General features: G+C 39.2%; 2 protein-coding genes across 16 annotated transcripts in view; one reads left to right on the plus strand and one right to left on the minus strand.

The window, feature by feature from the left end:
- Nucleotides 1-21,813, minus strand: part of LOC311283746 (myosin-7-like) — a 234,498-nt gene that overhangs the window by 89,401 nt on the left and 123,284 nt on the right. The gene's annotated exons all lie outside the window — the stretch shown is intronic.
- The window catches only part of LOC311283755 (uncharacterized protein), a 76,129-nt gene that overhangs the window by 17,356 nt on the left and 36,960 nt on the right, over nt 1-21,813 (plus strand). For 10 of the 14 annotated variants that reach the window (XM_084398436.1, XM_084398440.1, XM_084398441.1 and 7 more), the window contains exons 3-6: nt 6-62; nt 16,404-16,487; nt 17,187-17,273; nt 21,239-21,526. In XM_084398436.1, the coding sequence (XP_084254562.1) occupies nt 6-62; nt 16,404-16,487; nt 17,187-17,273; nt 21,239-21,526 (516 nt within the window). The remainder of the gene's footprint in view (nt 1-5; nt 63-16,403; nt 16,488-17,186; nt 17,274-21,238; nt 21,527-21,813) is intronic. The other 4 variants (XM_084398437.1, XM_084398438.1, XM_084398433.1 and 1 more) reach the window with 1 other exon arrangement.

A 21,813-nucleotide genomic window follows, 5' to 3' on the forward strand; every position in this document is an offset into this window, starting at 1 on the left:
AACAGATCCAGATACAGTTGTCAAGAACGGACAGCAGGAAGGCCAAGGGTCTCAGACCCCTGGTAAGAAACGCCTCAAACTCACCCGTCGCCCCAGTTTAGTTTCGGGCGTCGCTCCATTATTTGATTCATACCTTGGTTTGCTTGTCTTCTGTCGTGCTCATGTTCAGTTAATTTGCTTTGGCTGGATGTTGGTCGTCTCAGTGGGTGTAGAGGAGACTAAAACCTTCATTTAGAAAGGTTTTAGTTCAGTTTTTAATTGCATGTTTGTCCCGTTAGCAGTGAAGTGTCTAGCATCTGTCTTTATACTTTCCCCTCAATCTGTTTTTTTGACTGATCGTGACGTCATCTTAGATCATCCTGTCACATGATGCCACACCTTTATTTACAGTTATTATGGCCTGTTTTGCATGAAATGCATGTGTTGTAAGTCTATTTACTATAAGCGTGTTTCTATTTGCTGATGCGTGTTGAGGGACAAGTTAAAAAATTAAAATTGTGAATTATGTCCAGTATTTGAACTCTTTATAATGCTAAAATTCAAGTGTTCAAGAACGGTTTCATGATCAAGATTAGCTGTTCTGTGCTGATTGTCGTCAGTCTGATTCTGGAAATACTGTTTATATGTTCCCTAAACGTGCAATCTGATTCACATATTCGTTTACATTTACTCTGAAGAAAATGTCAGCATATGTGCAGTGCTAAAGCTGATTTAGAGAGTAGCTGAGGTCTGTACTGGCCCTTTAAATCACATCAGTTTCACTTGGATTGAGGTGTTTTAGTCATTAGTAATGAATTGCTTTAGTAGCCAATCACTGAAGATCTGAAGAAAGGAAAGCCTAGTTAGTCTGTTTTTAGTGATGTCATATTTCCATGCATGTCGTCGGTCTCCCATGTCTTGAGCCCGATCCGTCAGCGCTTTTTGCTCTTGTTGGTTCAGCATCGTCTCTTTTCCACACACTGGTGTGACCGTAATCATTTCCACTCACACACAAGAGCAAAACGCCTCAGACGGGGCGAGTCGGACTGTCATCGAGCGCTCGTTCACCTCGTCATTACAGCAGAGAGTCACTGCAGCTCAACTACATCACCATCAGTTCATGATTTCACTGTACGGCGAAGACGTTTCACAGCTCTTCTGCAAGAAGAAAATAAGTGCAACAGTTCAGCCTCAAGTGCATCACTGATTTTATAAGAAGAATGCATACTAAAAATGTTAAACCTATAAAGCCTACTGTATCATACTTGATAAACGGCTTTCTAAGGACTCTAAATTGCTAAATACCTTTTTTACACAATCTACTACATGCCTTCTGATAGTTTAGACTTTTTTTTTAGCGACTAATGTCCTCCGTCAGCTCGTGCATCATGCGTTTATCTCTGCTATGAAATCTGTACCGATTTTATAAATAACATCTTACTAAGACATTGGCTGATATTGATATTTAAATGCATTTTATGCAAGTATCTGCTATATACTGATATAAAGATTTACATTACAAGCATCAGAGTTTGATATAAATATCAAACCGCTGCATATATTTGAGCCTTTGAATAATATTGAGCTGTTTTTTCCTTCATATTTTCACTATATAATGAAATCCTGATGGATCAAATATGATGCAAAAAATATATATATATTGTATTTTTTTTACATAAACGTAAAAAAAAAAAAAAAAAAAGGAACAATTATTTCACAGACACAATATTGATTGTGCATTTGCCCAGTGTTGTTTCTTGTTGTTCTGCCGAGTGTCCTGAAGATGGCGCCGCTGTGCTGAAATCCTCCACGAATCTCCCGGACTGTATGAGCTCTGGATTTCCAAACACTCATGATGATTCTGAGAGTTGTGGATGTGTGAGCTGCAGTGGTCCGGGGATGGAGAGGTCTTCATGTGCTCGTGCTGTAGATGTGTGAGCTGCAGTGGTCCGGGGATGGAGAGGTCTTCATGTGCTCGTGCTGTAGATGTGCTGCATGCTGCATGATCTGACAGATTGATTGACAGGTGTGAAGTACTAACCAGCGCTGTTGTTCTCTTCCCGTCTGCTGTTTCTTTCTGCCCTGCGTCGTGTGTGTGTGTGTGTGTGTGTGTCGCTTCAGACGACTAGATCTCCATCTGCTTCCCGACTGCTCTCGCTTTACTCCGCTGAACCTTCTGGAAACCCGTTCCCAACTCCTCCTCCAGCACTGCTCCCTGCCTGAGGACTCGGGATGTGTTCAGGGAATTACAGGGATCTGCTCTGCTGTTCACACAGATTCGTTTAGCCATTGCAACACGCTGCCGGTCTTTAAATGCAGCGACACGTCCTTTATTTTCCCCACAATTCTGTTTTAAATTTTTTCTTGATTCCATTTTAATGTTTAAATTCAATTGTAGTAATCCAAAATCATGTCTAGTTTATTGAAATCATGAGGATTATACAAATTTAACAGAAATTTATTAAAAGATTAACAAAAAACACATTTTTATGGCCCTATGAAATTAATTGTATTTTCCCCCATAAGTTTTTTTCTGGATTCTTTTTAATGGTTTAATTTTAATAATCAAAAAGCACGTCTAATCAAATGAATTCATAGAACCTTAACAATTTAACAATGTATTAAAAAAAATTATTATAAAAGGGCCCTATACAATATTATTATTATTATTATTATTTTTTTTTTAGAAAATGCATATGATTTAATTGATGTTTATTATCATAAAAAATGGTATAAAACTATCAATTTAATTTACAACTGATTTTAATTATTATTATTTGATGCTAGTATTTTTCTAATCACATGATACTAAAAAAAGGGATAAAAAACTTTTATTAATATTATTTAAATGCAATTTTGCTTAATCCACTATTTTGGATTAGGTTTGTCTGTCGCAATGCATTCTGGGAAGTTTTCTCTCCATGATGTGGCTCACTAGGCTTTGAAGCACGTACTTCATCTCCTCTGTGATGCATTTAATCCTGTAAAGCCTGACATATGAAATAACAGCCAGAATTTAATTTTTTTTTTATGTAACTGTTTATTGAAAATTGCAGATGTATTTTCTGTTAAGTATCATATTTGAAACAAACTTTTATGGCTCATAATGTCTGATATTGTCAGAATATGGATTAAAAAAAACAGCAAATTCTGATGCTTGTAATGTAAATCAGTGAGATCTTTATACGCTGCTGACATATAATCATATAAATATCAGTCATCACTCTATATCTGCTATTAATATCTTAGTAAGATGATATTTAAATGCTTAGTTTTATGATATAAAACATATAATGCAATTCAATACAATGATGAACAATTAAAACTTCCTCAAAATCCTGATGATCATATTTGATATTCACATTTTAGCATGAGTTCTCAAAAAACTGATTTTTATTTATCCAGTTCAACTTGAAATATTACTAGTAATATCAAAGATATCAAATATCATAATTATTCTTATGCTTACTTTATAAAAATCAGCAAATATTTCACAGCATAAAGAATCGTTACACTCACACTAAAAGGCCTTTACTTGCTGAAACAGTTTGAACTCTCCGTCAGACGCGTGTCATGGAGTGTGTGTGACGGAGGATGTGTTAGGCTTTATAGGGTTAAAGAAACATGTTCCTCTTCCTCTTCGGCAAAGTCATCTCAGGCTCACTGTACATCAGGAACAAACAAACAAACGCCACCGCAGGACGGCCCTGTGAAGCATCATGGGAAACGGGATCGGTTGAGGGAATCGTAGCTCAGAGTGAGAGATGATATATCTGGTGATGACAGAGCGCAGTCACACACTGTGTGTTTCAGACATCAGCCTCGGGATACACTCACTCTCACACACACACACACACACACACACACACACACACACACACACACACACACACACACACACACACACACACACACACACACACACACACACACTAACACCCTCACACACGTGCACACACACTTACGCACACTCACGCACACCCACACACACACACACACTAGTTAATGTTTGTTAGTTATAAACACGACTGTTAATTGTTAGCTCATGTGAACTTGGGTCCATTATTCAATTCGTTGTATTTGTTATATTAATATTTTATAGTGTATCAGTAAATGTTGAAATTAACATTAACTGAGATTAATAAAAATCATTGAAGAATGTGTCACTGTTAGTCACTTTACTGTAGTATCAAAATATTAATAAAAACGTAAATGTTATTTTGCTGATACTAAAATAACACCTCAAAATGCGTCACATTGTAGAAGTGAAATGGTTTGTGAATGTTATTTCACAACATTTACTTAAAATTCACAAAAAAATGGTTAGTTTTAGAAAGGTAGTTTTATTAAGTTTATTGTTCACTTTTATTGTTCAGGCCTGACGTTGTGCTCCAGGTTGTGTTTTCTTTAGCTGGTGTATTCCTGTGTGCAACTCTCTCTCTCTCTCAGCTTGTGTGTGTGTTTGTGTGAATGATTGATTGAATGGTCTGTTTTTCTGACCCGTACTAAACACTGTCTGACACCGTCTTTCATTGAATGGCCTGAAAATAACATGCTTATTTTACGCATTATCCTCATATTCTGTGCCCGCATCAGGAGTGATCTTAAAGTGTGTCATTTCTGCAACACTGGCAGTAACAAACCAAATAATAATTCTGAATAATAATATTGCTTAGACACACAGGTAGTCTTGTCCAAAACTCACAGTACTGGTTAAGCCAATATATTTATGCGTTTGCAATATTGTTTGGTCACATGATAAATCACATGCTTCAGTCCTAGAGATCGATTGAAGTTGCATGTAAATCAGATCCGATTTCAAACACACTTCTGTTAGCTTCTTCCTCCAGTGACACACACTTCTGTTAGCTTCTTCCTCCAGTGACACACACTTCTGTTAGCTTCTTCCTCCAGTGACACACGACACACACTTCTGTTAGCTTCTTCCTCCAGTGACACACACTTCTGTTAGCTTCTTCCTCCAGCGACACACACTTCTGTTAGCTTCTTCCTCCAGTGACACACACTTCTGTTAGCTTCTTCCTCCAGTGACACACACTTCTGTTAGCTTCTTCCTCCAGTGACACACGACACACACTTCTGTTAGCTTCTTCCTCCAGTGACACACACTTCTGTTAGCTTCTTCCTCCAGTGACACACGACACACACTTCTGTTAGCTTCTTCCTCCAGTGACACACACTTCTGTTAGCTTCTTCCTCCAGTGACACACACTTCTGTTAGCTTCTTCCTCCAGTGACACACGACACACACTTCTGTTAGCTTCTTCCTCCAGTGACACACACTTCTGTTAGCTTCTTCCTCCAGTGACACACACTTCTGTTAGCTTCTTCCTCCAGTGACACACGACACACACTTCTGTTAGCTTCTTCCTCCAGTGACACACACTTCTGTTAGCTTCTTCCTCCAGTGACACACACTTCTGTTAGCTTCTTCCTCCAGTGACACACACTTCTGTTAGCTTCTTCCTCCAGTGACACACACTTCTGTTAGCTTCTTCCTCCAGTGACACACACGACACACACTCCTGTTAGCTTCTTCCTCCAGTGACACACACTTCTGTTAGCTTCTTCCTCCAGTGACACACACTTCTGTTAGCTTCTTCCTCCAGTGACACACACTTCTGTTAGCTTCTTCCTCCAGTGACACACGACACACACTTCTGTTAGCTTCTTCCTCCAGTGACACACACTTCTGTTAGCTTCTTCCTCCAGTGACACACACTTCTGTTAGCTTCTTCCTCCAGTGACACACACTTCTGTTAGCTTCTTCCTCCAGTGACACACACGACACACACTCCTGTTAGCTTCTTCCTCCAGTGACACACACTTCTGTTAGCTTCTTCCTCCAGTGACACACACGACACACACTTCTGTTAGCTTCTTCCTCCAGTGACACACACGACACACACTTCTGTTAGCTTCTTCCTCCAGTGACACACACGACACACACTCCTGTTAGCTTCTTCCTCCAGTGACACACACTTCTGTTAGCTTCTTCCTCCAGTGACACACACTTCTGTTAGCTTCTTCCTCCAGTGACACACACGACACACACTCCTGTTAGCTTCTTCCTCCAGTGACACACACGACACACACTCCTGTTAGCTTCTTCCTCCAGTGACACACAAGACACACACTCCTGTTAGCTTCTTCCTCCAGTGACACACACTTCTGTTAGCTTCTTCCTCCAGTGACACACACGACACACACTCCTGTTAGCTTCTTCCTCCAGTGACACACACGACACACACTTCTGTTAGCTTCTTCCTCCAGTGACACACACGACACACACTTCTGTTAGCTTCTTCCTCCAGTGACACACACGACACACACTTCTGTTAGCTTCTTCCTCCAGTGACACACACGACACACACTCCTGTTAGCTTCTTCCTCCAGTGACACACACGACACACACTTCTGTTAGCTTCTTCCTCCAGTGACACACACGACACACACTTCTGTTAGCTTCTTCCTCCAGTGACACACACGACACACACTTCTGTTAGCTTCTTCCTCCAGTGACACACACGACACACACTCCTGTTAGCTTCTTCCTCCAGTGACACACACGACACACACTCCTGTTAGCTTCTTCCTCCAGTGACACACACTTCTGTTAGCTTCTTCCTCCAGTGACACACACGACACACACTCCTGTTAGCTTCTTCCTCCAGTGACACACACGACACACACTTCTGTTAGCTTCTTCCTCCAGTGACACACACGACACACACTCCTGTTAGCTTCTTCCTCCAGTGACACACACGACACACACTCCTGTTAGCTTCTTCCTCCAGTGACACACACTTCTGTTAGCTTCTTCCTCCAGTGACACACACGACACACACTTCTGTTAGCTTCTTCCTCCAGTGACACACACGACACACACTTCTGTTAGCTTCTTCCTCCAGTGACACACACGACACACACTTCTGTTAGCTTCTTCCTCCAGTGACACACACGACACACACTTCTGTTAGCTTCTTCCTCCAGTGACACACACTTCTGTTAGCTTCTTCCTCCAGTGACACACACTTCTGTTAGCTTCTTCCTCCAGTGACACACACTTCTGTTAGCTTCTTCCTCCAGTGACACACACTTCTGTTAGCTTCTTCCTCCAGTGACACACACGACACACACTTCTGTTAGCTTCTTCCTCCTGAGACACACGACAAACACACTTCTGTTAGCTTCTTCCTCCAGTGACACACGACACACACACTTCTGTTAGCTTCTTCCTCCAGTGACACACACGACACACACTTCTGTTAGCTTCTTCCTCCAGTGACACACACTTCTGTTAGCTTCTTCCTCCAGTGACACACACTTCTGTTAGCTTCTTCCTCCAGTGACACACACTTCTGTTAGCTTCTTCCTCCTGAGACACACACGACACACACTCCTGTTAGCTTCTTCCTCCAGTGACACACACTTCTGTTAGCTTCTTCCTCCAGTGACACACACTTCTGTTAGCTTCTTCCTCCAGTGACACACACGACACACACTTCTGTTAGCTTCTTCCTCCAGTGACACACACGACACACACTTCTGTTAGCTTCTTCCTCCAGTGACACACACGACACACACTTCTGTTAGCTTCTTCCTCCAGTGACACACACGACACACACTTCTGTTAGCTTCTTCCTCCTGAGACACACACTTCTGTTAGCTTCTTCCTCCAGTGACACACACGACACACACTTCTGTTAGCTTCTTCCTCCAGTGACACACACGACACACACTTCTGTTAGCTTCTTCCTCCTGAGACACACGACAAACACACTTCTGTTAGCTTCTTCCTCCAGTGACACACACTTCTGTTAGCTTCTTCCTCCAGTGACACACACGACACACACTTCTGTTAGCTTCTTCCTCCAGTGACACACACTTCTGTTAGCTTCTTCCTCCAGTGACACACACGACACACACTTCTGTTAGCTTCTTCCTCCAGTGACACACACGACACACACTTCTGTTAGCTTCTTCCTCCTGAGACACACGACAAACACACTTCTGTTAGCTTCTTCCTCCAGTGACACACGACACACACACACTTCTGTTAGCTTCTTCCTCCAGTGACACACACTTCTGTTAGCTTCACACACTTCTGTTAGCTTCTTCCTCCAGTGACACACACTTCTGTTAGCTTCTTCCTCCAGTGACACACACGACACACACTTCTGTTAGCTTCTTCCTCCAGTGACACACACGACACACACACTTCTGTTAGCTTCTTCCTCCAGTGACACACACTTCTGTTAGCTTCTTCCTCCAGTGACACACACTCTGCTCTCAGACTCCTGTAGGCTTTATTACGTCTGATGTTTATGTGGGTTTTTCCAGTGTCCACACAGCGAATAAAAGTTTGTATCGACTGTATCTGGCTGTCTAAACTGATTTCAGTCTGTCTTTGTTCTTTGAAATATTTGTAACAGCTTGAATGCAGAAGGTTTGGAAACTATAAAGGTATTTTGCTGCATATTAAAGGGAGAGTTCACTCAAAAAATGATTTGGGATTCAAACAACTTTGGACCCCATTCACTTTCACTGTATGGTCAAAAGCACGTTTTTACGCCATGTTTCGCAGTCAAGTCTCCTTCATTTATACAGCGCTTTAAACAATATAGACCGTTTCAAAGCAGCTTTACAGTGATAATAGGAGATTACAGTAACAGAGATTGTTTGGCTTTTCAGCAGTTCTAGAATAAAGTTATTGTCCAGATAAAGTTAGTTTTGATTGATTCACTTCCGTTGTAAAGATCATTAGTTATTAACTTACAGTAACCTTAGCTTACAGGACACCGATCTAACAGAAAACAGAAACGTTTAAAGGAACACTCCAATGTTTTTTTTTTTTAAAATAGGGCTTATTCACCGTCTTTCCTGCATTTAGATAGGTGGGCAAACGCATTTTTGTCTCAGTGCATGCATTTTTTTAGTTTGGCAACGCCACTGCTAGCTTAGCTTAGCATAATGAATGGAATCCTTTGTTGCCAGCTAGCATGTCGTGAGTAAAAGTGATAAAAAATAAAAAATAATATTACTTCTTGTGGCCTGCGTATTCCCAACGAGTACAAATACCAATGCAGATTAACACTAGGCGATTTCCTAGGCAGATATTGACATGGGACTATATTAGGGTGAAGCACCTAACGTGTTCTGGCCGCTCATCCGCACGACACCAGTGTTTGCTGCTCGGAGGAGGAAAGTCGTGAGGGTGAGTAAATGATGACGTTATTTAAATTTTTGCATAAACTTTCCCTTTAAAGGGGTGGTTGAGTATGATTTCACTTTTCTAGCTTTAGTTAGTGTGTAATGTTGCTGTTTGAGCATAAACAACATCTGCAAAGTTACGACGCTCAAAGTTCAGAGCAAAGGGAGATATTTGCTTTTAAAGAAATTGCTTTTTAAGGACTACAACAAACGGCTGGTAGAGACTACACCACATTCCTCCCGGGTTAGTGACATCACCAACCCTAGAATTTACATAAACCCCGCCCCCTGAACACGATTTATAGATTATCATGACTTGTCTAATCAATGACTAGAAGATAACTAGAAGATTTTCAGTGCATGTGTGTGTGAGGTAAAAGGACACGAGCTGTTGAAGCTCCGCCCCCTGTGCCGGGAGCAGCAGCTCATTTGCATTTAAAGGGACACACTCAAAACGGTGCGTTTTTTGCTCACCCTCAAAAAGTGACAACTTTAACATGCTATATAACAATATCTGTGGGGTATTTTGAGCTCAGACTTCACACACACACTCTGGGGACATCAGAGACTTATTTTACATCTTGTGAAAAGTGCATTATACCACCCCTTTAAGTTGACTCACATCTGTACTTACAGAGAAGAACTTTTCTTTGAGTTCGTTTTGCTCTCCGTCATTGCGATGGCGTGACTGGAGTATCGACGTGTGTGTGTGTGTGCGCAGTGTGTCCTGCGGGAGCTCTATATGGGTCGGCCTGGCCTACTTGAGTGTGTTTTAGGGCAGCAGATGCGAGTCGATGTGTTCCTGATCCTCCTGAGATCCAGAGCCTCCGTTGAGTCGACTCTGGTCCAGCTGTGGCCGACACACACCCAGAAGCGCTCGCTTACAAACACACTTTAATGTTTTGTTCGTTGGATGTAATGCAGGTATTGCAGTGTTATCTGTATATCAGGAAGATTTATTTTCCCAGCATCATTACTCCAGTCTTCAGTGTCACATGATCCTTCAGAAATCATTCTAATATGATGATTTGATGCTCATTTATGATTATGTTGAAAACAGTTCATGTTTTTGTGGAAACGGTGATGCGTTTTATTTTCCAGGATTCTTTGATGAATTGAAAGTTCATTTAATCGAAATAGAATCTTTTGTAACATTTACTGGCACTTTTGATCAAATAAATGCATGACCTTTAACTTTTTAAATGGCAGTGTCTGTATATATTATAGTATTTTATTATATTTTGTAATGTTTAGTATTACTTGTGTTTATTTAAAAATATAAATGTATGAAAAATATAATATAAATTATATGAATAATATTTTTTGGTAACACTTCATTTTACAGTGTCCTTGTTACACGTGTTACATGTACTTACCATAGAAATTGTGCATAATTACATGCAACTAACCCTCAACCAAACCCTCAGCCTACCCTAACCCTATAGTAAGTACATGTAGTTGCTTAATTTTACTCAGTACTTACATATATAGTTACAGTGTAACAAAGACACCTCAGTGTAATTATATATTTAAGTACTGAGTAATATTAATGAACAACATGTACTTACTATAGGGTTAGGGTAGGCTGAGGGTTTGATTGAGGGTTAGCTGCATGTAATTATGCATAATTTACTGTTATTACTATAGCAAGTACATGTAACACGTGTAACAAAGACACTGTAAAATGAAGTGTTACCTTTTTTTTTTTTTGCAGAGAGCGATTACTGATTAAATAAGTGCAAACATTCATCATTAAAAAAAAGAAAAAATGTCTGACTCCAAACTTTTGAAAGATAGTGTGTATATATTATACTATTATATTATGTTATATTATATTATATGTTTACAAAATTCAGTCATCGTTTCCTCTCCCTGAAGTTGTCCAAACCTGTGTGTGTTTCTTCTTCTGCTGAACACTAAAGAAGAGCTTTTGAAGAATGTCGTAATCAAACGCTGGATTGGACCCCATTGACTTCCATAGTATTTTTTCTCTCCGTACTGTGAGAGTCAGTGGGTCTGAACACCGTATTCTTCACTCCATCTTCGTCTGTGTTGAAAAGAAAGAAACTCATACAGGTTTGGATCAACGTTAGAATAGTTTCAGTGTTCGGTTAACTGTGGCTTTACTGTGTGTGTGTGTTCTGTCCGTCTGCTGACCCTGCTCCTGTAGTTGTGCTGTAATGTGTAAAGCTCTTCATCTGTGGCGTCTCGCTCTCGTCTCGTCTCGTCTCGTCTCTCTGCTCTTAATTCTGCATTAGTGGGTTTGTTGAGTCTAATCTGAACTGAGGTCAGTTTTGAGGATGTTTCTGTGCTGATGAAGGAGCGTTTCCCATAATCCCTGTCTGCAGAGGTGCTTTTCCCTGCGTTCTCATTCTTAGGATTGGTCTTTTAGAGATTTGTGATGTGTTTTGAATCATTTGTAAGCCGTTAGCATTACATAAGCGCTCTAATCCTGAGGATGAGCGTAGAACAGATCAGCAGATCTCCTGTGGTGGAGTCGTGGAGAACACACACTCCTCGTCTTCATCTTCACCCTGTTTACCGGGGTCAGTCTGAGAACACACACTCCTCGTCTTCGTCTTCATCTTCACCCTGTTTAACGGGGTCAGTCTGAGAACACACACTCCTCGTCTTCGTCTTCATCTTCACCCTGTTTAACGGGGTCAGTCTGAGGACACACACTCCTCGTCTTCGTCTTCATCTTCACCCTGTTTAACGGGGTCAGTCTGAGGACACACACTCCTCTTGTTTACTCTCCTCGCTCTGTTCAAGTCAAACTGTGTTTCTTCCATATTTGACATAACATGAAAACAGGATTTTCCTCCTTCCTCTTCCTCTTCCTCCTCCTTCCTCTTCCTCTTGATTTTGTTATGGTTGTTGTTCTTCATCATATTCTTTATCTTGTTTTTGTTGTTGTTGTTATTGTTCCTCTTTCTCCTCCTCTTCCTTATCATATTTCTTCCCTTTCCTCATTTTCTTCTTCCTCGTTTTCTTTTTGTTCTTTACCTCATTTTCCCCACTCTTCCTCCTCTTCCTCATCTTCCTCATCTGCTTCTGCTCCTTTGTTTTTGTTATTTTTGTTATTCTTTGTCATCTTCTTCTTCCTTGTATACTTCCTCATCATCATCTTGTTTTTAGTTTTTTGTTCTTCCTCTTTTTTGTTATTCTTCTTCTTCCTCATCTTGTTTTTGATGTTTTTTTTCTTATTCTTTTTATTTCCCCTTTTCCTCATCTTCCTCTTCCTCATCTTCTTGTTTTTGTCCTGTTCTTTTTATTTATCCTATTCCTCATCTTCTTCCTCTTCTTCATCTTCGTCCTCTTCCTCCTCTTATTTTTTGTTTTTCCTTCTTTTTAATTTTCTTCTTCTTCTTCTTCTTCTTCTTCTTCTTCTTCTTCTTCTTCTTCTTCTTCTTCTTCTTCTTCTTCTTCTTCTTCTTCTTCTTCTTCTTCTTCTTCTTCTTCTTCTTCTTCTTCTTTGTTTTTTGTTTTTTGTTTTTTGTTTTTCCTTCTTTCCCGTCAGGGATCACTGGTGATCCTGGATTCTTAATATTTTTTGTTTTTGTTTTTATGTTTGAGCTTGTATATCTCAATGTTAATAACAGTCTGGTTAATTTTGAGTCTTGAACTGTAAACTCTCAAGGGTTGGCTTTCTAAATATATGTTGGTTATGTGTCTATTCAGAATGACTTATGAGCAGAAACCTTTTTAATTTGGGTATGTCATGTATGCAGCACTTTCCAAAATTGGGGGTGATGAGGAAGGGGTTAATTCTCCTCTTCCTCATCTTCCTCTTCTTCATCATCTTCTTCTTCCTCTTCCTCATCTTGTTTTTTGTTTTTTCCTTCTTTGTAATTCTCCTCTTCCTCATCTTCCTCTTCTGCTTCTTCTGCTATTGATATTTTCTTCATCTTCTTCCTCTTCCTTGTCCTAGACTTCCTTCGAGGAGTGTATTAGACAGAACTGCTGACAGAACCTCGATTTCAGCGATAGTTTAAGACGACTCGCTCGTCCTGCTGAGAGCAATGTTCCCTTTATTATGCATAATCTGTAGCTCTTCATCTTTTTGTGAAGAAAATTAGTTTCATACAGTAAAATGTGATTGTCTAGTCTGATGTTTGATGAATATGTGTCAGATATCCTGTCTGAGGGTTGCGCTTTACATCCATCGGATCTGATCCGTGTCGAGTAAACATGACCTTAAACCAGCGTAATGATGTCCTCCTTAAGACCAACTTCATATTAATTAGTTCTGGCTTATTTTGCACATCCCTGTTAAGGGTCAGAAAGAGATACAAAACAGTTTCTGGTGCAAAACACCTTGTCAGTCATGATTAATGAAGGGGGGAATAAATAAATGCTATTAAAATGAAGAACATGGACCTTTTAATGCATCATTATCAGAGTTGTGTTTTCTTGGCCACAGTCCTTCAGTATGTGTCACAATCCACAGATGTGTGAGGGGTTTACAAATGCACAAGAAGCGATTCACAAATAATGCCAGGCAGAGTTGTGTTTGTGACATAAAACACATTTGTTACAAAAAAAAACATTTTTTTGCCAATCTCATTCTTATTTATTTGTGAATTTGATACATTTTTGTGAATCTCTTTACATTTGTTTGTGAATCTCAATCTATTTATATGGAATAATGCAACCATTCTAACCCCATACGACAGTAACATCACAGTATTACATGCGGACACGGATCCCTCTATCAGCGCTCTGAGGCGTTTGGTGCATTTGTCCGCAGGTGACGTGAATCATATAAATAAGATCCGGTGGCAGACACGGATGTGAGGTCACACACACACACACACACACACACACACACACGTGTGATGAGATGCGGATCGTTTGCTCCCTGCGTCCTCGTAAAAATAGACGTGGTCTGTGCGGACCAGACACAGAAACGGGAAGAGAGACAGAATCACTGTCCATCAGAACGATACTGGCTCAAACTCTGGGCAAAAACTTTCTACAGTTTTATTCCACAGAACTAAATCTTTTGTAACATTACACCTGTTCTTTTGGTCAATTTAATGCATTCTTGTGGAATAAAAGTATGAATTTCTTTGGGGGAAAATAATGTTTAAGTCCCCATGTCACTGTATGCCTTTGTGTAGTGAAATTAGCAGCATAAACATTCAGTTAAACATCTGTTTCTCTGCATTTCATGAAGTACAGAAGACTTGTTCTGGTTCGGATAAATGAACGACAGAACTTTCACTTTTTTTCCTTTATAGGAAGAAGCGTGTTTCTGATTCTCTGTACAGCAGGTTATTATAGTTAACTAAAACCATTTTGTTTTATTTGAAAAAATGACCATTATCTGAAACAAAATAAAATGCAGAACACAAAAATCTGCATGAGATCAGATTTGTTCACATCCCTTCTGAGCCACTTCCAAATGTGGCTTTAGATCTGATCCATATCCGATATCTGGACATCTGACCTACATCTAAACACTTAGCCTATATACAGAGGTCATGTGTGTGACGTCACCGTCGGCCGGAGTGACTGCGGTCACACACACTGAGCGGCATCATTCGTTTTCAATGTGAATGCCGCAAAAAACACTTTGAGATCCAAGAAACAACTGGATCCAGGCAGAGAACGGTGTCTTTATGGGTAAAATCATACCCTTTATAATATATTGTTATATATTGTATTGACAACTCATCAATTAAATATTTATCATCTTATATCCTGCATAATTAGATGTTTTTAAATAAACACTGACAAAAAACTACAAGTTTTAGAGCTGGACGAAACAATGATATATATAACATTAATATAAGTGATCGCCCGGATTTAGACCTATTGTATTTATATAAAGGGTTCACAGGCAAATTAGCTTTATGTATTTCCTCTGCGTCGAAATCAGGCTCATATAAATGTCAGCAAACTGAATGTTACTGAGTGAAATGTGGACCCAGGACGAGCTTTAGGACTGTGAAGCTTTGGGGTGTTGGACTCGAATCGTCTCCATCGGTGTTTAGATCATCGTTCTGAAACCCATCCAGACGTAGTCTTTGACAAAAACATGATTTTCGCAGCTTTTTGCTCAAAATATTTTTTTGTTGTGTTTGTTTTTTATGAAACTGACCCATATTCAAGTGTTGATTTAAAAAAAATAGTGCATAATGCTAGAATAAAACTTTTTTTTGTTTGTTTAAAAGCAGCTGTTCTTTTGATATATTGCATGTTCAGTTATTCATACAAAAAATATTCTGACCATGCATGACATTTGGGTGAAAATGATCAAAAATGCTGCAAACTATTTAAAAAAACGCTGACGAGGAAAGAGTTAAGATACAGATTCAATGCCTCATATCATCCGTACTGATATTGAGGCTTGTGTGAGATTTGCCTCATGACTGACTTGATGTTCGCTCGAGAGCACAGACAGTGTGTGAACCGAACTGAACCCTCCTCTCCATCTGTGTTTACATCATCATTCTGAATCCCATCCAGGCATAGTCTTGGAAAAAAACACGATTTCTCAGCTTTTTGCTCAAAATGTTGCTTTTTTTAATGAAACTAACTTACCCATATTCAAGTGCTGATAAAAAAAGGAATGCATAACGCTAGAATACTTTTTTTTTGTTTTTGTTTAAAAGCAGAAGCGCTGTTCTTTCTTTTGATATATTGCATGTTCAAAATATTCTGGTGACCATGCATGATTTTTTTTGTGAACATGATCAAAAATGATGGCAGTGGCTGCAAACTTTTTCAAAAAAACGCTGGTGGGGAAAAGATTTAAGATACAGATTCAATGCCTCATATCATCCGTACTGATATTGAGGCAAATCTCACACAAGAGACTTGATTTTCGCTGGAGAGCACAGACCGAACTGAACCCTCTCTAACCCCTGGACCGCATCGCACCCGGAGGTCCGGTCGGGTCCGCGTTGCCCACAGTGCCGCTGTGACTTTGCCTCGGTCCTGTCACGTCTGTTCAGCGTCACCCGCTCTGAGCCTCTGGGTTTATGGCAGGGTGTCTCGTCCAGAACCGCCACTTCGGATCATCCAGTCGGGACCGTGAGCTCACAGCGTGCCAGTCAGAGACGCTAACTCTGCGTGTGATGCATGAGAGTCTGTGTTGTGTGTATGAAATGGGGCAGGTGAGTCGAGGGCACGGATTTACAGTCTTTAATCAGCAGAAATATCATGATCTGTCTGTTTTACAGGCACCGTGAATCCGCTGACGACGTGGAACGAGACACGGCCACATCAGACTGACCAGCAGACGTTTGGGACAGACTTACTATCCGGTGAGTTCAGTTTCGGCTTTACTTAGTTACTTAATATAAGGTTTAGTTCACAATGCAGACCAGCACGAGACCGTCTGGCTGATGAAAACTGGCCAAAAAAAGTTTGTTTTGGGTTTATGGAACATTTTAAGGCTGGTTTTACCTTTGTGAAATAAAGTATACAGTAATAATATGTGACCTAGTACAAATTGCATGGTACTTAATGGGCATGTGTTTTTTCTGATGGATATTTAGTTTTCCTTCTGCTAAGGGCCTCGAATAAAACCCTTTTGATGACATTAAGCTCTCAAACGTTGGTGAATCCGGTGTCATATTTAGGGTGTATATTTATAATACAGGGTGCTCTGGTTGGTTGCTAGGGGTCTCTTGAAATAAATGTGGTCTGGTCATTTTGTGCTCAAAATGGTGAGTCTGATCTGTTAGTAAAGTCAGTCGTTCATGACTGCAGCACAGACGCTGTTTAAGCTCGTTTATAATGTGATGTGTCATTGCAGTTGCTGTGATCTTTTGATAAACGACACATGAACATTTACATCAGCTGATTGTGACAGCTTGTTTTCTGTCCCTCTGTAAAGCCTCTTACAAAACACTCGTCACTTTTCTCCTCTCATTGAAATGCGGCGCAGCATCTGCACACTTGTACGACCCGCCCTGTTGTTTATCTTCTCTCTCTCTCTCTCTCTCTCCGTTGTTTTCTAGGCGCGATGTCTGGTTTTGCCGATCAGTGGGGCTCACAGTCAAGCCCTCCACAGATGATGGACAGAAGCCCGATGGGACCGTTCTCAGGTGACCACCTTCACTGACCTCACTTCATAATGAGAGACAAAAAACGGAATAATCATACAGTCATAATCATAGTTTGTAATTTTCCGGAATTGTTTTATAAACTCAGTGTAAAAGAAAAACAAAACATGTGTAGAACTTTCCTGATTTGGTTGCGCTGTGTGGATTTTTAATCATAAAGGTAATTAAATCCTAAAATTACTAATCATATTACGTTTATTTATTGGAAATGCATATTTGAGAAATAAGTGTTGAGCTTGAGTTGAGAAGCAAAAAAAAAACAAAAAAATGTTTTTTTATGCAAAAACCCAATTTTTGTCAAATTTTTTTTTTCCTATAAATATTCTACTCTTATTAAATATACCATTGTTCTTCTATACAGTATCATGCTGGACTGACCGACAGCTTGATACTTCAATATGAAAAAAGTGCCAAACTTTGACAAAATTTGATTTCTTGATGATTTGATATTTTATAAAAGTGTTTGTTTGCCACCAAGTGGTAATTTTCCAACATCTTGCAACTTTTAGTTTTACAAATGGGGACAATCTTTGAAGAATGAACAAAAAAAAATTCTGGGTATCGCATTAAAAAATAACATTTAAAGGGTTAGTTCACCCAAAAATGAAAATTATGTCATTAATGACTCACCCTCATGTCGTTCCAAGCCCGTAAGACCTCCGTTCATCTTCGGAACACAGTTTAAGATACGTACAACCCAGAAGCGCTACGCAGTTATACTACGTGAAAAGACTCGAGGCCCAGAGAGAAGGAAATGAATAGTGGAATAAAGTTGTTATTTTTGTTTGTTTTTGCGCACAAAAAGTATTCTCGTCGCTTTATAAACTTAAGATTGAGCCACTGTAGTCACTTGGACTACTTTGATGATGTCTGTATTACCTTGTCTGGACATGGACAGTATACCGTACATACATTTTCAATGGAGGGACAGAAAGCTCTCGGACTAAATCTAAAATATCTTAAACTGTGTTCCGAAGATGAACGGAGGTCTTACGGGCTTGGAATGACATGAGGGTGAGTCATTAATGACATAATTTTCATTTTTGGGTGAACTAACCCCTTAAGTTTGGGTAGTATTTAGAGCTTTGAAGTGCTGGAAAAAGTGTGAAGCTTTTTAAGTCATTATTTACTTTCCATGGTGTTGCTCTATTGCAGTATGCCCTACTTTCTATTATATACCACAAAAGAAGAAAAAGTTCCCCTTTCGCTCGTCCGTATAATGGCAGTGAATAACATCCAGAATCAAGCTTTTAAAAAACATGCAAAAGTTTCACAGAATGATGTCATGCGATTATATATAACACTATAAAACAACAAATGGCAAATACTTGGACTGCATCTTTACTAATTGAGTTTGGGGATGTGTATATATAGAACTTTGAAAATCATAATTCTAATGTGATTTAGCTGCTTTTTCAGTGCTTTCTGCTTGAGGCCGGGCCGCTCGTTAATTATACGCTTTTATTTGCTCAGTGTCATCGTGTTGAATCTCTCTCCGGCCATTAATTAGGTTTACTAAAATGATGCGTCCGGCAAAACAACACCTCTAATTACCCCTGACCTCGTTTAATAAAGATCTTCTGCTCCTGTGATTCCTGTTTTGAATGTGATACACATCTACAGTCCTACGACTTTTATTGGTTATAGATGTTGGGAAACTTTAAGTTCATGGCGTCATTGTGTGGCAACATCATGTTGAAAGTCACAGACAGAAACTCCATCTCTGGTCATGCTGAGAAATTGAGATTTGATTTGATATAACCTGGAGCTTTAATTCTGCACTCTAATGGGCCGCATTAGAAGTAATGGTAGTAATGATAATGAGCTTGAATTCATTAGTGGGGTAAATGAACAGCCCTGTTTTTCCCTAGAAAGACAATAGCTGATATTAGCGCTGGTTTAAAGGGGCTCTTGGGAGACACTGAGTCACGCTCGCATCAGAATTCAGCTCAGATGCGACACTGATCGTGTCTAACGGTGGATTTCACCACCTGGTACATGCCTCACTCTGTTTCTGTCATACCTGATGTGATACAAGAACAAACACGATTCTGATCTGATAAACGTGCATGTTTATACATGCATATATCATAGACGGTGTGTTACAGATGCATCCGCATCTCAGCTGAAACTGGTCTAAATTAAGCATAAAAGGTTTCATTAAATGTAGTGTTGGCAAACACTTTTTGTTATACTGGTTGAAACTCTCTCGCATCCTGATAGCAATCAATAATAGACGTGGTCTAAATATTAAAGCATGTACATATATCTTCTGTGGAAGACTCAAGAACAGAAAATGTTCCACATGATCTCATTCCTAAATGACAGCTATTCGCCTGTGTCTGTTAAACCTTTAACGAACATTCAAATCTGTGTCAAAACAGCTTAACTAACAGTCTTTCTTTTTAACCACACAGTTTCATTTATTTCTATTACAAATTTTCATATTAACAGAAGTACTGGGATAAAAGTTTATAGTTCGAATATAAATGCTGATGTCTGTGGTAGCGATCACCTTTTGAAAGTAACTTGGCGCTTCAAATAACGTTTGTATTGATTGCATTGTTACACCAGTAGGTGGCGATAAGTGAATGTATGTCTTTGAATCATTCATTCAAGAGATTCGTTCAAAAACGCTGATTCATCCAGTAATGAAACAAGTGAAGTCTTTGAGTCATTGAATCTTTCATTCAAACGTTTTTTTTCTTTTTCTTTTTATAATTCATTCAGATTAATTAAACATTTTAAATAGACTGCAGCAATTAACATTTTGTCAGAACCTCTAGTAAATTACATGTTATTTGATTTAGTGGTCTATTCAGAGTTGTGGGAGAATCGTAATCTTTGTTTTAAACTAAAAAATGGTTATTCTTATTTTATCCAGAACTGCACAGCTCTAATTGTAATATTATTTTTCATAACAAATAAGTAAATTTTCCACGACAGCTCTCATTACTCTAATAGGGGAGAAATATATAGCTGTCAAGTATTTATTTAATAATTTATTTAATAAGTTGAATATGTTTTAAAGGGATACTCCACTTTTTTTGGAAATAGGCTCATTTTACAGCTCCCCCAGAGTTAAACAGGTGAGTTTTACCGTTTTTGAATCCATTCAGCCGATCTCTGGGTCTGGCGGTACCACTTTTAGCATAGCTTAGCATACATCATTGAAATGGACAAGACCATTAGCATTTCTCGAAAAAAAATGACCAAAGAGTTTCGATGTTTTTCCTATTTAAAACTTGACTCTTCTGTAGTTACATCGTGCACAAAGACCGACGGAAAATGTAAAGTTGTAGTATAAAGTACAAAAAATGTAAAGTATAGTTCCTAGCCATATCAGCCTAGAAAATCGCAACTTTACATTTTCCGTCGGTCTTAGTGCACAATGTAACTACAGAAGAGTCAAGTTTTAAATAGGAAAAGTATCAAAACTCTTCGGTCATTTTTTTGAGAGATGCTAATGGTCCTGTCCACTTCAATGATGTATGCTAAGCTATGCTAAAAGTGGTACCGCCAGAACCGGAGATCGGCTGAATGGATTCAAAAACGGTAAAACTCAACTGTTTAACTCTGGGGGAGTTGTAAAATGAGCCTATTTTCCAAAAAAGTGGAGTATCCCTTTAATAGTGTAATCTTAATTTATTATTATTAGCAGTAGTAGTAGTAGTATATGTTATTTAAATAATAAATTAATAACTTAAAATCCAACTACTACTAGTAATAAAATATTATTCTTTATTAATAATTATTATAAATACTAATACTATATTACTACTGCTAATATTAGATTATTATTATCATCATCATCATTATTATTCAAATTATATATCAAAACCTCACATTCTAGAAAATGAATGGCTTAAAACCACAAGTACATGGTGTATTTAAATAAATATGTCATGTATTTGACTTTTTCTATGAATTTCTATAATTTTCCATAGGTTTCTCTCAGCCTAGCACAATGTCTGCGGTGATCACAGGTGCTGCTCCTCTCCAGACAGAAAGACCGTCTGGTGTGGCCGAACCACAGGGTTCACCAGATGCCCAGGCCCCTGAACCCCCCAAAATACCAGCCGAAGCCCTCAAAATACCAGCTGAACCCCTCAAAATACCAGCTGAACCCCTCAAAATACCAGCTGAACCCCTCAAAATACCAGCTGAACCCCCCAAAACACAGACTGAACCCCTGGCAGCCACGACACCCAAGAGCCCACTGGACACATCTGCAGGTATGTACACAGAACTGCACAAATATCAGCATTTTTCAATGTTAGAGTATCTTTCTTTGAGACACTACTGTATATATCTATATATAGCGTGACAAATCTGTATAATCATCTTTAAATGCTGCTCATGCCCTTAATATGTAGTCAATTTCCCTCATGTACTTCCCATGTGTTTTGTATTAGGGATTATGGGATTCCTGCAGGAGCCCCTGTGGAGCAAATTTCTAATCCATTAGTAATTAAAACTATTGCTGCCCACTAGGGGGCACTATAACTAGTGCAAGGCGGAG

The sequence above is a fragment of the Rutilus rutilus genome (assembly GCF_951802725.1).
Source record: "Rutilus rutilus genome assembly, chromosome: 24".
Classification (NCBI taxonomy): domain Eukaryota; kingdom Metazoa; phylum Chordata; class Actinopteri; order Cypriniformes; family Leuciscidae; genus Rutilus; species Rutilus rutilus.